The 14780-nt window shown below is 40.7% G+C and overlaps 1 protein-coding gene across 11 annotated transcripts in view; it reads left to right on the top strand.

The window, feature by feature from the left end:
- PIAS2 (protein inhibitor of activated STAT 2) overlaps window positions 1–13593 on the top strand; it is a 72334-nt gene extending 58741 nt beyond the window's left edge. For 3 of the 11 annotated variants that reach the window (XM_055125955.1, XM_055125951.1, XM_055125953.1), the window contains 2 exons: window positions 3629–3666; window positions 6348–6953. In XM_055125955.1, the coding sequence (XP_054981930.1) occupies window positions 3629–3666; window positions 6348–6530 (221 nt within the window). In that variant the 3' untranslated portion in view covers window positions 6531–6953. The other 8 variants (XM_055125957.1, XM_055125960.1, XM_055125952.1 and 5 more) reach the window with 5 other exon arrangements.
- The last annotated feature ends 1187 nt before the right edge of the window (window positions 13594–14780 follow it).

The raw sequence follows: 14780 nt of genomic DNA, 5'->3' as shown, positions 1-14780 counted from the left end.
TTGATGTTAAGGAATGAAAAACAATATATTGGGCTTATTTTTAGCGAGCAAAAACCAGTAGGTATGCATAATTACTAATATGCCAGAGGCTTTACCAGTTGCTAAATATAATAGCTCGGAATCTATTGTACTTTAGAATTACAGTTTGTCCTCATCTGCGAATTATGTAGTGATTACTACTTCTAAATAGTTGAGGTTCCACTTTTTTAAAATTGTTAATGTGCTTTTTTGTAATGACCTAAATTGTTTTTATGCATACTTTTTTTGTAGTTCTCTACTGTACAGTTTTGGTATTTAAATATTTAATAACTTAGTAAAATATTAAATAGAGCATCATGAATGAAGAAATGCCAGAGTTTTAATACATTCTTTAACATTCCTTTCTAAACATCATAAACACGAATCTTCTGAATCTGCAGGAGAACAAAGAAGAAATATTAATAAAGACCTGCAGCTTGGAGCATCTTCTGATACTGTGCAACAGTGAATATTAATAAAACAAATAATTTGTGTTTATGGAATGGAAAGAAGCTTGATTATTTCAAGAAAAAATATGACTGCCTTATTGCTAGTGCCATATTGTCAGGTGTGAATGGTGCTCAAAGTTGTATCATTAAAATTTGAAAGTGCTAAACATTTATATATACTCAATTCTGTAGCAATCATGTTTTGTTAACTTCATAGCCTGAAGAAGGAAAATGTTAGTAATAAGAAAAAGCCTTATGAGTTAATTTTATAAATAAATAGTTAAAGTCTTAAAAGTACAATTTTATCAGTGTTAATAAAATTAAAACAAGAACTTTTAGAACACATCGGAATTTTTATACTGTATTCTTTTTAGTTTAAAATAGCTGAGCATTGCAGCTATGCAGTACTTTGGAGGGCATATTAATGTGTTTGTGCCACAGAAGTAGTCTTACCATGTCGTTGCAAATGGGTAAGAAAAGAGCATCTTGCTAAATACGAGGCAGCAGCATCATAATCACTCACTGCTCATGAAACTTCTTCATTTTGTAACAGTTTCAAGATTCTGCTTAAAGCTTAAAAAACAAGAGTGATCAAAGTATGTTTCTGTCAGGGACAACATCTAATATCTAAAATATTCTGACTTCACTGTTAATATTTGAGAAAAAGAAGGTTCAGTGAGAAAATATTGTGTGGACAGCATCTCTGTATGCTAGGTCAACATCTAGAAGTTCAGCCACACTTTAGAGAAATTTCTATGTGCTTCATTATGGCATTGCATAGATCACCATATTCACTTGTTATTGGATGAGGTGTCAAGAGAAACAAGTCAAACAAAAATCTCTTAAATCTTTATTTTGTAAACTGTGTACATTACTGGCACACGTGAAGTTTAATACCCATTAAAGAATCAGTACACCTGAAGATCTGGGAATTGAAATAATGAAAATGGGCAGCCTCTACTGCTAGGACTGCAGAAAAGCAATTTGAAAGTGATATGAGGCCTATATGCTTACTTAATTGTAAAGTTATGAAGTGGAAATAATGTTAACATGTGGAAAATAAGTAGGACAGGGGCGGGCTGTAGCATAGTGGTAGAGTATATGCCTTGAGAACAACCAAAAAACTATGCTAACTTCCCACCCCACCTTCCCCCAGCAACCAGCATCCTTGCTTCCCACTCCCCTAAAGAAAATGAGCTGTCACTGATGTTAGTTGTAGAGACAACACTCCTGGGAGGCCCCAGAAAGTGAATGCTTCTGAGTGATTTGACTTCCCTACACAATGTTCCACTTCAGATAACAGGACATTATCCTTAGCTATTTTATCAAAGTTTTACTCAAGTTGACATAAAGCCATTAGGTGACTCATCATATAAAATGAATCACTTAAAAACTCAGGAGCTACTAAAAAGACTAAATATACCACTTGAAGCAGACCAGAATACAGTTAATAAATGTGAGCCAATTAAATGACATGCTAATATACTATTTTTGTTAGTACAGGATTTCCACAGTATCTCAAAATAGAGTTCTGTGAACACTTTACTAAGTCAAAATGATGTAAGCTAAAATGATGTAATATGAAGAGAGATTTCCATTCATTTAAATACCCTACCAAATCATACCAGTAAACCGGTTGTCTCTCAGCACACCAGTGTAGTCAAAGTGAGAATGATTCACAGCACTGATGTAGAATGGGTTCCTGGGAAGAAGCATGACTCTACCACTCAAGGGGTGAGCTGTCTGCCTTGACTCACTGCAAAACTCACTCTTCACTTTTCGCCTTTTGCTGTAAAAACTTGAAATCCCCTTAACAAGAAGCAGGTTTTGGCTTTGGTCTTTTGTAAAAAGTGAAATGGCATAATGCATACTTTTGAAAAAAACAAGGAATACCTGCTGATAGCAGTGCTAGGTGTATTAAAGTTTCAGAAGGTATTACAAAGTGCTAAGCAAAACTTGAATTGCCATGGAGCAGAGGCAGAGAGGATTTACTAAGTCATTAAACACCAGGGTGGGTGGGATGTGGGTCCCACTGCTAAAGGTCACCTACTGATAATCAGTTGATTGGGGGGGATTGTTGGAAAAGTTTTTCCTGTGGCACTCCATTGGTTCAGGCCACTGTGTCAGACCTACTTCACCAGGGCATACAGGATGAAAAGTAAACAACACTTTCAAAAATAAAGTCAGAAATGGTTTCTAATATGTCCCCACCAATGTTATTTGGATTAACAGTCTAGATTCAGGCTTTTACAGTATGATTGTTAACTAAATACAGTGGTATTGAATGCTAGCATATAAATATTAATGGAACCCAAATAAAATTAGCCTGTCTCAAAGACCTATTCCTATTATCTGATGTTTAAAATGTGCTTTGAAATTTAGTCAGAGGTCTCGGGGAACTGACTTAGAAGTTTCTTGCTTGACTTTCGAAACCTGAAATTTCTCACCATTTCTGATCATAAATTTGTTATTTCAAGAAAGGTATTACCAGGCAGCCTTGTCCAGTTTCCTGTTTCTAAAGCATATTAGAGTATCCTCAATCTTTGGCTTAGAAAACATCTGCACACTGGAGTTTGTTAGTGAGCCTCCGTCATCAGGTACTTGCTCCGGGCAGCTCGTTGGTCTGTCTTCCAGGTGCTGTGGGAACGGGCCGCAGGCTCCCAGTGCCATCAGCCTCTGTTTAAGAAGTGATATTTTAGATTATGTGCAATGTAGTGTATTTTCAAATAAGAGTGATAATAAATGTGAAGTATCTTAAGAGCCTAAAGCATGTTTTTTATTTCCTTTTTAAAAAACGATCTGAATCCAGAGAAATTAGTAATAAATTAATAATAAGCTCATTCTGTGACAAAGGGAAAAAAATTTATTTGACCAGTTGTACTTCTGAAAGATTTGGACAGCTACCTTTATGTTGCTGTGATGTGATTTCCCACTTGTCTTGTCAGAGAATATATTTACTTGAGGGAATTTTATTGAGAATATATTTATTGAATTATATTTGCGTACACATTAGTTATCAGTGGCTCATGATCTAGAACTTTCCCATGGCAGAATGGTAAGCACTTACCCAGATGTTTTGTGACTTATATAGAGTGATTTGTGAGGAATAATTCATGTCTCCAAAATATGAGACAGTTATTAACAAAGCATTTTTGTTTTAGGTTTGGATTTTCTTTCCCTTATTCCAGTTGATCCTCAGGTATGTATCCTGAATTTAAGCAACTAATTTGTATTTGATTGTTGGTTATGTTATACAAACTAAAAATGACCAGTTGCATAAAATCAGGACAGTCCACTCTCGGTTTATGGAAAAGAGATACATTGTCAGTCAGTTTTGTAGGGAGGGGGAAAGTTAGCTGTTTTTCAATTATATTTTAACCTTAAAACGGTTTTTTATTCTACTTCATCTAATAGTTGGCATGTCTTATTGGCATTTGCATAATTAGAATGAGAAGCAGAGCTAGATGACAAGCGAACGCTTTATGGAGCTAATTTACAAAACATTTATTCTCTACATAGAAGACAACTGAAGCTGATGAATGAGCAGCTTGAGTCATTAGCTTGGTTTGTTCCTGTTTTTAAAGGCAAGTGAGTCCCGTCAGACATTGGAGAGTGTCCAACCAGTGTGAAGTTCTACAAGCCAATCATTTTTCTTTTCAGTGTTGGAGGCAGGAAGGCCTTGAACCCCAGGATTCAGACTCGAAGACTTTGCAGTGAGGGTAGATTCTGCTGACAGACTTATAGAAGTTGCAGGGGAGGGAAGGTCTTGAGAAAAGCATACAGAGGGTTAGAGACAAGGATATTGAGCGTAGAGGGTGGGCATCGCTGTCACCGCTGCTGGTTGGGATGCTTGGAATCAGTCTGTTGCAGGACTCCTGTCTGAGTGCACAAAGAGCACTGAAAATGTGGCCCCAGGGGCATTTCTTCTCACCCTGATTTTGTTCCATCATTTTAGAGCAGGAGTATATGTTTTTCTAGGGAATGGGCTCCTCAGCTCAAAGTGTTAAGTGATTTCATGTGGATGATTTTTTTTGGTCATTAATCTTATTTTAGAGTGGTACTCCCTGTGATACTCAGCTCCCTGGGCCGAATGGGGCCCATCAGTGCTTTGGTTTATTTACCTGGGCCATGTGGTGCAGGGGATTGGACTTTAAGTCCTTTTGTCTGAAAGACCTGTCCCTCTACCCCTGAGCTATATGTCCTTGGCCCCAGAGCCATCACTTTTAAAATGATGACTTTGGGACAAAAATAATTTTGATTTCATAGTTGCTGATTGCTAATTGGCACCCTTAGCTAATTGGTTAGCTTCTTTGCTAAGCCAGTAAAAGGATGATGCTGTATCTTCAGTTTAACTTGGGAACCTTTGATTTGTTCAACTTTCCCTCTGAACAATCCCCACTCCTAATTAATCCCTGATCACCTTGTTCAGAAAAGTGCGGATTGTCTGTGAGGATTTGAACAGAACTTGGGCTCAGATGATTGGGAGATTGATTCAGAAGCACAGCCTGCTGGTAGCATACTGCAGGACCCAGCATTAATCTTAAAAGTGAAGAGTGAGCATCTTTTTTTTGTTACTAGGTATCAAAAACAAAGCTAAAGCAGAAATAAAATACATGCATCTGAGCTTTATCCCAGTTTTCTTAGAAAGTTGGAAATTGATGGGATTTTAGAGACATTCAGTACCCGACAATTACCTGCTTACTAGTTTCTTTCAGCCTTTAGCCAGACTCTCTTGAATTTCTATACACGGGATTCTTTCTTTCTTTCTTTCTTTCTTTTTTTTTTTTTTTGGATAAATCTCTTCTTAAAAGGCAGCCTGGATTTTAGTTCTTACTCTTCCTTCCATTGCCTGACAGCTTAAACCTGGGGCTATTCCCATTTAATGGGTCTTGAAGACCATGTAGGTCTTAACAATTCCTGTTTTAAATTCCTATTATATAATTTAGTGTTCCAAATGATTGGTTGAATTATGTATGCAGTTGGATCTTCTTCACAGTCTAAAGATCAAATTTAGGATGTCTCTATTGGACCTGACTTGTTAAAAGTCATTGTAGTTATTTCTTATAAAGTATTTATGGTAGTAGAAGGATTACAGCCAGGGGAGGTGTCTGAGGCTAAAGCACCTTGCTTCATATGACAGGTCTTGGCACAGGAAAAAACAAAACAAAATAAGAAAAAAGCATTCAGGTTGAATATGGGAGTCAGCAACCAAAATGAGAAGGAAGAGAACTCAAAACGCAGACTTGGAGAGGGGTGTGACGAACAAGCATCTGAAGCAAGCTTAGTTATTCGAGCCAGTTTCCTGTCCTGAATATTCTGTGGTAGTTTAGCTCCTGAAGTCTCTGTTAGGGCAGATCCTGGTGTGTCTGCGCACCGAAGACGGCTACCATCCAGCTCATTGGTGTTATGTTGCTCCTCGGGAATCCTAGTCTTCTCTTCCTAGACTTAGAAGGTATCACTGAATTTTATGTTAATATTTTTGCTTAATACCATTAAAATAAGTTCTGCCCAGACTTTGACAGTATGATTTAAACGTGGCGCAAACAGAGTGTTGGGAGCAAATTTCTAGTTCTGAAACCATTGTTTGCCAATGAGTAACTTCTATTTTTGTTGATGTGTTTGTCCTTGTCACCGGTTTGTTGTGTCAGCAAACCAACGAGTTTGGGAAGAAGCAAGAAAATGCTGCACTCACTAATGTAAGATAACTAAGTGTGTGCCACCTTCCATCCAGGAGAGGTGACATTTTAAGAAACTTGAAGTCCCACTGGGATTAAAACATGTGGCTGTTGCTTAAGTCTAGCTAGCAAGTTCTAGTCACTGTCTTAAAAAACAAAAAATCAGTGTCACCTTCCCCTCACCCGAATCATTGTTTGTTTCAAGCAGTACTGTCCTCCTATGTTTTTGGATAGTCTCACCTCACCCTTAACAGCGAGCAGTGCATCCGTCACCACCACCAGTCCCCAGGAGAGCAGTACTCATGTTAGCTCCTCCGGCAGCAGGAGTGAGACGGGGGTCATCACCAGCAGCGGGACTAACATTCCTGACATCATCTCGTTGGACTGACGGACGTGCCCAGTCTCGGAATCGTTCAGCCAAGCTGCTCACTCTTGGATTGCTGGTCCAGCAGTGGAAGCGATTTTTTGTTGTTGTTGTCGTCGTCATCGTTGTTGATACGATTACTTTGATATTTATTGAAACGTCAAGTGGATTCTTTGCTTTCTGAGCAATCCACCCAGATGACTACAGCAGGAATCATGCCATGCACCGGGATGTTCCTTCACACCCTACTGTGAGCGTCAGATCCATTCAGCTCGAAACTGCGTCTTGGGGAGAATCTCTTGAGTTCTTCCATTTTCACGTTACTGGATGGATTCTACAAAGAGTTTTGAAAGTTTTTGTTGTAATAAGCAGCAATAAAGTTATGTAAATATTTAAGTGGACTTTTTTTTCTAATTAAAAGATGTAATTGATGATTCTAAAATGACAGCAGCGTCTGTTTTGACTTGATGAGAATACACGGAAAGAAATACACGGAGAAATACACGGAAAGAAGTTACATTTTCCAAACAAGTTCTTTCTCTGGAGATTTGTTCTCTTACTGGAATAATGTCATCTTGATTAGGGGCCACAACTCTGCTCCTACTTAGCTTCTTGCAGTTCCACTTTCCTCCTTGCTCCCATCAAAGAAAAAAATGGTCTTTGTGGAAAGTGTTCCTGCCTGGGGTTGTCATTTACACTCTTGACATTGTTTGCTAAAGTGAAGTTCTGGGATCTTGCTGCTTTCTGGCACCTGGAAGAACTCTGCTGATTCTGCCCTAAGTTTCTGGCAATTGTACATTCTCGTTCTAGAGATTTCTGTGAATTAGGGGCTTGCCTTCTCAAGAAATTCTTTTCCTGAATGATTTGGCATGGTGTGGCTAGAATATTCAGTTAGAATTCTGTTCCACACTGCCCAGGAATATTGAGACCTTGGGTACCGTGGACAAGTACATTTAGGAGAGATGGAAATACTGAAGTTCAATTTCTTACTAAAAGGCGCCTTTTGCTCATGTATCTTATAGAATAATAAATATTTGTTAAAATTCCAGATTCTTGTAGCACCAACAGTGTTACAAATCTCTTCATATTTCTCACCAGTGTAATTTCCATCTCAGCGATTTTCATACTTAAAGAAAAATGCGATAGCAGCAAAGGTAGGGGCTATCTTCAAGTTTCTCTTTAGTCGATAGAGGGAACCTTTCTGGAAACCTCCAAAAGGCAAAACAGACCCGTTTGAATTTACATATGGAAGCATGGGGGAGTGGGACATGGAAGCCCACTTGGTCAGCCCCCCTGAGAAACAGAGTCATAGACTTTAGCAAACATTTTCACCCAAGTTTTATCTTTTTCTTTCTCAGTTGGCTTCCAGAATACTTTTTAAGTTGGCCAGATACTCGAACTAGCCTCCTGTTGAGTCTTTATCCCTAAAGTGGATGTGTTCTTTTTAAAAATAAAAACCATGTTAAAACTACCAAATGAATCACTTTCTCTAGCAGACAACCCCTGAGCAGGATGCCAGCATTGGGGGTGCGACCAGGAATTAATTCCCTGCTTCAGCTTTGAGACACGTCCAGGGAGCTGACTTGAGTTTCTTCTACCCTTTCTCAAGTTTCCAAGGCTTCTGTGCCCCCTTTGTTCTGATGTGACCTGGCGGTTTTCTGGACCGACCGCCTGTCCTTTGACCATCTCTCTTGGCCCCCTTTGGAGAGCTGCTTTTCCTGCACGCTCTCAGTGCAGTAGTTTACTCTCAGTTGGGCATTTCACTAGGTTTCTAGTCCAAGCCATGTTCAGACTCCTGGCTCCGAATTTGTTCCTGAGAAAACTTTTATGTTGCTGCTGTAAGAACAGGTGTGATTTCTGTTAACGCTCTGGTTGCTAGGGGGAGAAAAAAAAGCCCTGATTTGTGCGGTATAATTTGTTAATAAACAAATGATGTATATTTGTTATCCTTTTGTTACTGTTCATATTCTCATAGTTTGTCTCCAACCCACCCCCTTTCCTGGTTTGACCCCACAAGGTTATAAGATCAATGAGAGTGATGGTGACAGTCCATTTGCTTGGTTCCTGGCACCAAGACCTCGCTACAGGCTTTCTGAGTGATTTCCTTTGCGTTCGTTTAGGTGAACAGTTTTGGCATTTATTTTCAGTGCTACACACCAGAAATTACATGTGACACAATTTTATCTTATGCAGGCACTATCCCATTAAAGCATACAGGTTTTGTAATCTCAAAACTGGGGCTTCCATTGTCTCATCACCTTTGAAGTTGAGTGCTTTTTCTCCTGTCTGAGGTTTTATGGTAGCATTGTTATCCTTAAGCTATTGTGGGGCGGTTCTCCTTGGGGGGGGGGGGAGCAAGATAGTTGCTAAATATTTTTACCAAGAACCTATTTTGCTAGCTTGCATTTCTTTTGAGACAGGTGTGGGAGGGGGATTCTCAGGTGCTTCTCAGGGGACCCAAGGGCCAGCCCAAGAAGAGATTTCTCAGTGGGGGGCCAGCAGTTTAAGGTACTCACATTTTGCTAATGGGAAATTCTGGCATTCGGCTGCTCTCTGCGACCTGGGAGAGCTACGCTGACTCTGCCCTAAGTTTCTGGAAATTGTGCATTCTCAATCTAGAGATTGTTTTTATTCTAGCATAAATTGCTCAGCCTAAGGATGTGGTGCTCTTCAGGGCTCTTGGAGCAACTGGGGTGGGGGGGGATGGAGGATGGGATAAACAGCACATCCTGACAACTCTCAGAGCCAAACTCAGGGATGCTTGAGTGGCCAGGTGGTATAACGTTTGGTGCATGCTAGACATGGGGCCTAACCACTGTACTGTCTCCCAGCACCCCTTCATTTCTTCTTAACTAAGCATAATGCTATTTCAGGGGAGCTCATCTGAGCCATGCCATAGATGTTGGTGATTATTACATGGCATAGGTATTGCAGGGACTGCCTCAGCTGCTTAGCTAACCCATATTTTCATCTTCATTCACATAGAAATGTTACGGGCTTGGCTTTACATTCGTGTATCTTCTGACGATGTAATTGGGGCTGAGTGTAGCTTCATGTCTAATTGGGGCCTATTTATAGTTACTCTCTAACCTGTCCCAAAGGTATGAATACCTGGCATCATGAAATGTAACATGTTGGGGTTTTCTTGGCGAAGGACAAGCCAGCAGAACTTCTGAGACCTACCTTCAGACCAGTCCTGGAGTTGTCTGCTTTTCTTCTGCCAATAAAGTGTACATTAGGTACACTTTTGCCTTTCCAGATGTCAATATGTTTTCCAAAATATTAATTCTCAGGTATGACTGTCAGTTTCTCATTTGATAAAAAGCATTGATACAAGGCTGGATTTTTTTTTCCTTTTTCTTTTCTTTTTCAAGTAAATTCTTATAAGATTTCATCATTTTGAAAAATATGTGCCATTTATGGGGCTGGAGAGATAGCACAGCGGGTAGGGCGTTTGCCTTGCACGCGGCCGACCTGGGTTCAAATCCCAGCGTCCCATATGGTCCCCTGAGCACAGCCAGGGGTAATTCCTGAGTGCAGAGCCAGGAGTAACCCCTGTGCATCGCCAGATGTGACCCAAAAAGCAAAAAAAAAAAAAAAAAAAAGAAAGAAAAATATGTGCCACTTAAACTTGGCCCGACATTGTGTTTTGTCGCCCTGTATCTGAGGTGTGAGAGCTTGGAAGTGTCATTTTGGTCTGATTTAAGCTTGATTGACTGTCTTTTCTGCTACAGTTCTACTTGTAGTCAAACAGGAAATTTATGTGTATTTTGTTGTTTGTTTAGGATTTGATTTTTTTTTTTTTTTTGGCTTTTTGGGTCACACCTGGCAATGCAAAGGGGTTACTCCTGGCTCTGTACTCAGGAATCACCCCTGGCAGTGCTCGGGACCATATGGGATGCTGGAAATTGAACCTGGCTTGGCCGTGTGCAAGGCAAACGCCCTACCGTTGTGCTATTGCTCCAGCCCTGGATTTCACTGCTTTTTAAACAGTCTAGTGGCCTGTCCTATAAGTGACTGGGACTATATACTTCTTTTTTTTTTGTTTGTTTTGTTTTGTTTTGGTATTAGGAGCCTTACTCCAATTACGCTATCTCCTTCATTCTCAATATGATTTGCATCTTTTTTTTTTACTCTTTAGTCATTTCATTATGTATTGTGTCATTATAAACTCAATATGTATGAGTTGAACAATATTTCATTATATGCTTTTGTCACGATTATTTTTTCCGTTGGGCATTTCAGATACATCTTACATTGTTTTGTGAATTTCATTTTGTGTAATTTTTTTTCCTTAGAATAAATTTCTAGAGGTAAAATTTCTAGGTCCAGAGAACGCTAACTTTATTGATTTTTTTCAAGTTTTTTGTTTTGTTTTTAGGCTATATCTGGATTGCTCTGGGAACCATTTGTGGTGCCCAAGATTGAACTGGGTTGGTTGCATCCAAGTCACATGCTTTACCCACTATACAGTATATCCCTCTGGCCCTCTTTCGTAACTTTTTTTTTGGGGGGGGTCACAGCTGGCAATGCACAGGGGTTACTCCTGGCACACGCACTCAGGAATTACCCCTGGCAGTGCTCAGGGGCCCATATGGGATGCTGGGAATCAAACCCAGGTTGGCTGTGTGCAAGGCATACGCCCTACCTGCTGTGCTTTCGCTCTAGCCCCCCACTTTTGTAACTTTTGACTCATCATTTTTCCAAGAGATTTTCCTTATCTGTCTCCACTTACTTGGTGTAAACCACCTCAGTGTATGTGCCAGGATATGCAGTTTCTGAGCGGGCATCAGCACAAAGACCCTGCTCCCTTTTTCTGGAGGATTGGGCTCACTGATTTGGAGGTATTTGGCATAGCTTTTCCTGGACTGTCTTTACTTCCAGAAACCTTACCTGTTCCAGAAATATGTATGTGGAGAGAGCCAAATGATTTTTCACATAGAAGCGCATGGATGATTATATAGATGACCGATATCTTCCTTTTGTGTATGTGGTAGTGATTGGAGGGGTTGTTGGTTTTTGTTTTGCTGGTGGTCATATCCAGCAGTGCTCAAGATTTACTCCTGCCTTTGTGCTCAGGGATCACTTTTTGGGCTTGGGGTTATAGGATGGGGTGCTAGGGATTGAACCCACCTCAGCCACGTGCAAGGCAAGCACCCTACCCACTGTACTATCACTTTGGTCCCATATCTGCCCTTTTTAGTTAGTCTTGACTTAATTTTTTGTGCTTAGGACCAGCCCTTAGTCACCACCACTCCTCACACACACACACACACACACACACACACACACACACACACACACACACACACACACACACCAACTTTCCTGTAGGAAAAATTTTAGCCTCCATTTTCGCCTTTCTGAGTAGATAGGCTCTCACAAGCCAAAGGCAAGCCAAACCAAATTGGAAAAGTGATAAAACTTTAGAAAATGACAAAAGCAGGCCTAGCTTTTGCTTGTTGCATTCGTTCTTGTGTTTCTATATGATCTTGGTGTTCTGAGGGCGGGTGTTGGAAAAATTGCTATCTTTAGAGGTTCAAGATGTTATTTTCTTGATTGACATGCTGCATTATTTCCCATAACTGCTTTTGAAAAAAAATTTCTGGATAATTTATTTTGTGTTTTCCAGGCTTGATTCTTAAGTGAAGAAGAGTTTAAATTTTACTTTTTATTGAATAGCAGTGAATTACAAAGTTGCGCAATAATTAGTGATTAAGGTCAAGGTACATAATGCTCCAACACCAATCCCTTCCCAAGCCTTTCCTCTTCCCTCCACCAGCACCCCTAGTTTCCCTCCACCTCCCCTGCCTCTATGGCAGATTTCCCCCCCCCTCGCCCCCTTATAGGCACTTTGATTTACAGTGCTCTTATTGATGGGGTAGCATGCATGTCCCTTTACTTCTTTTCAGCTCCCATCCTCCTCTAAAGTGTCCGCTTACCTCAGCCATTGTCATACTGGTCTCTTCTCTGGCCTACCCCTCCTCCCACAGTGGGAGGTCTTCCTGCTGAATATCAGTTCTCATGCTATTTGTTTATACAAGCTTTGGGCATTTGTTAATCCCCTACTATGTTTCTTTAGATCTCACATATGAGTGAGATCATTCTATGTTGTTTCCTCTCACTCTGACTCACTTACTCAGCATGATACTCTCCAGATCTCTCCATGTAGCAGCAAATTGCGGGCCTTTGTCTTTTCTTTTTTTTTTTTTTTTAAGAGGTGATTAGTATTCCACTGTTTATATGTTCCATAGTTTCTGTGTCCATCCATCTATTCTTGGATTTTGACATTTTTGGAATATTTTTGAATCAAGTAATATAAAAAATCTGGTGCGATGGCTTCAAAGGGCTTTGTTAGTGGGTATTTTGCTAAGAACTTAAAATGTTATGGCATCCCTCTTTTGTTGTTGTTGTCCCCATTTTGGACAAATTCTGAAAGCAGTCTTGCACTAGAATTAGGAGTCTAAAGCAAACCCACTTGGAGCCCTCTGATGAATCCGAAGTGGCAGGAACTGTGCTGTAGGGGACTTCAGATACTCAGTCATGAAAATTCGTTTCAGTTAATGGCCTCTGGAATGAGTAGGACCCTGAAGCCATCTCAGAGGATCAACAGTCACTGAGTGGAAATTTTGGGGTAAATGCATTTCTCAAGCCATGCAGCCACGATAACGGTGCCCATTTACAGTCAGGGCCATTAAAGTGCAGGTTAGCCACTGAAGGATTGCGTTGATGAGTCTGAATCAAGCATGAAATTTCAGAAAGGATGAGCTATGAAACTCTATGTTTAGAGAGGCCAACTGCCTGTTTCCTCATTTATCTCTTACGTAGGGACATACTCCTATCCCATTTGCCCATTGCCCTTTCGGAAAGTCTAAATCATAGTGGGCTGCATCTTCGCCTTCTGACTTTTCTCTCCGTTGTCTTACCTTAACAGATTTGTCACCTGAAGGCCTGCCTTGCCCTGCAGCATTGTGTGAGTGGTGCCTACATTCTGTGTATCTCAAGAAGTGATAGTTGCTGTCAATCCTTTTTTTATTGTAACTTAAAGATTATCCCAAAGCCTCTAGCTTAAAAATAAAAAATTGCCCTGCATATCCCACCAAGACAAGATGTTCTCAGCTGCCTCTACTGTTATATCATCTTTCAACCTTTAGATCTGCTAGTTCCCTCACTTCTTTGTCATGATAGCTTTTGCCTCTTCTCTTCTCCTTCATATCTTCAGTGTTCTTGTGGATTATCTATCTACCCAGCGAGATTGTCGGTTACCCCACCTTCAGCATTTTCTTGCACTATTCAACCCCTTCTGTGGTCCCTCCTGTGTCTAACTGAGACTCCTTTATTATCACAGCCTGGGATGTAGCCTCTGATCCCTTCCTCTGTATTCCTTCCCCCATTCTTACCAGTTACAGCAAATAGTAGTGCCACTCCCCAAGCCAAATCCTGTGTAGCAGGGTAATGGCATGTCTGCCCATCTGTCATCCTTGTTCAGTCTCTCAGAGAATAGGGTTAACCTGGACACAGTGCAGCCACCTGGGCCTTTGTGTCAACTCCTCCCATGAGGTTCAGGATTTTCTCCTTAACACTAACCTGCATGTTTCACTTCTACAGTTCTGGGTTTACAATCTGTGTCTTCTAATATTTGAGACCCTTGTATGTGCCAGCATTGTGCTAGGCACTCGGAACACTAGTTAAGTACGGACTTTCGCCAAAGTCTCTCCTGTAGAAAGTGTGAGTGAGAGAGAGGAGATTGGGGTGCAGTAATGGAAAAGCAGAGTTCAGGCGCGGTAGAAGCACATCTGTGGAAGCAACACTGAAAGGACCATGAGAGTTGTTAAGAGAAGCTTGTCAAGCAGAAAGAGGACTAAAATATCCAGGGTAGCTGGGGTGTGGGTGAGGCTTACTAAGGAAAGTGCAGAATCATGAAGGACCATACCAAGTTGAGGTCCTGGACAGTGGAGTTTGGTAGGATTATCAATTTTCCAAGTGTGGGAACAGATTCTGGGAGGGTATGTGACTTTCCTAAGGCCATAGGGAGCCAAGCCTCAACCCCAGCTTTTGAGCACCTGAGAGAGGCCTTCCTTGGTTTTCTCAACGATCCATGTCACGTCATTCTTCGTACTGTCTCCAGCACACTTGTTTTATTGGGCGTTGTCTGTTTTGCCCACTAAACTGTAAGCTCATTGAGGGCAGGGGAAGATGTTTAACTTCCATCCCAGAGCCTGGACTGTGTGTGTTGCCTAGTGGATGCTCAGTAAATGTCTGTGAATGAATGAA

The sequence above is a fragment of the Sorex araneus genome, chromosome 2 (assembly GCF_027595985.1).
Source record: "Sorex araneus isolate mSorAra2 chromosome 2, mSorAra2.pri, whole genome shotgun sequence".
NCBI classification, from domain to species: domain Eukaryota; kingdom Metazoa; phylum Chordata; class Mammalia; order Eulipotyphla; family Soricidae; genus Sorex; species Sorex araneus.
This window is presented reverse-complemented; position numbering and strand designations above follow the sequence as displayed.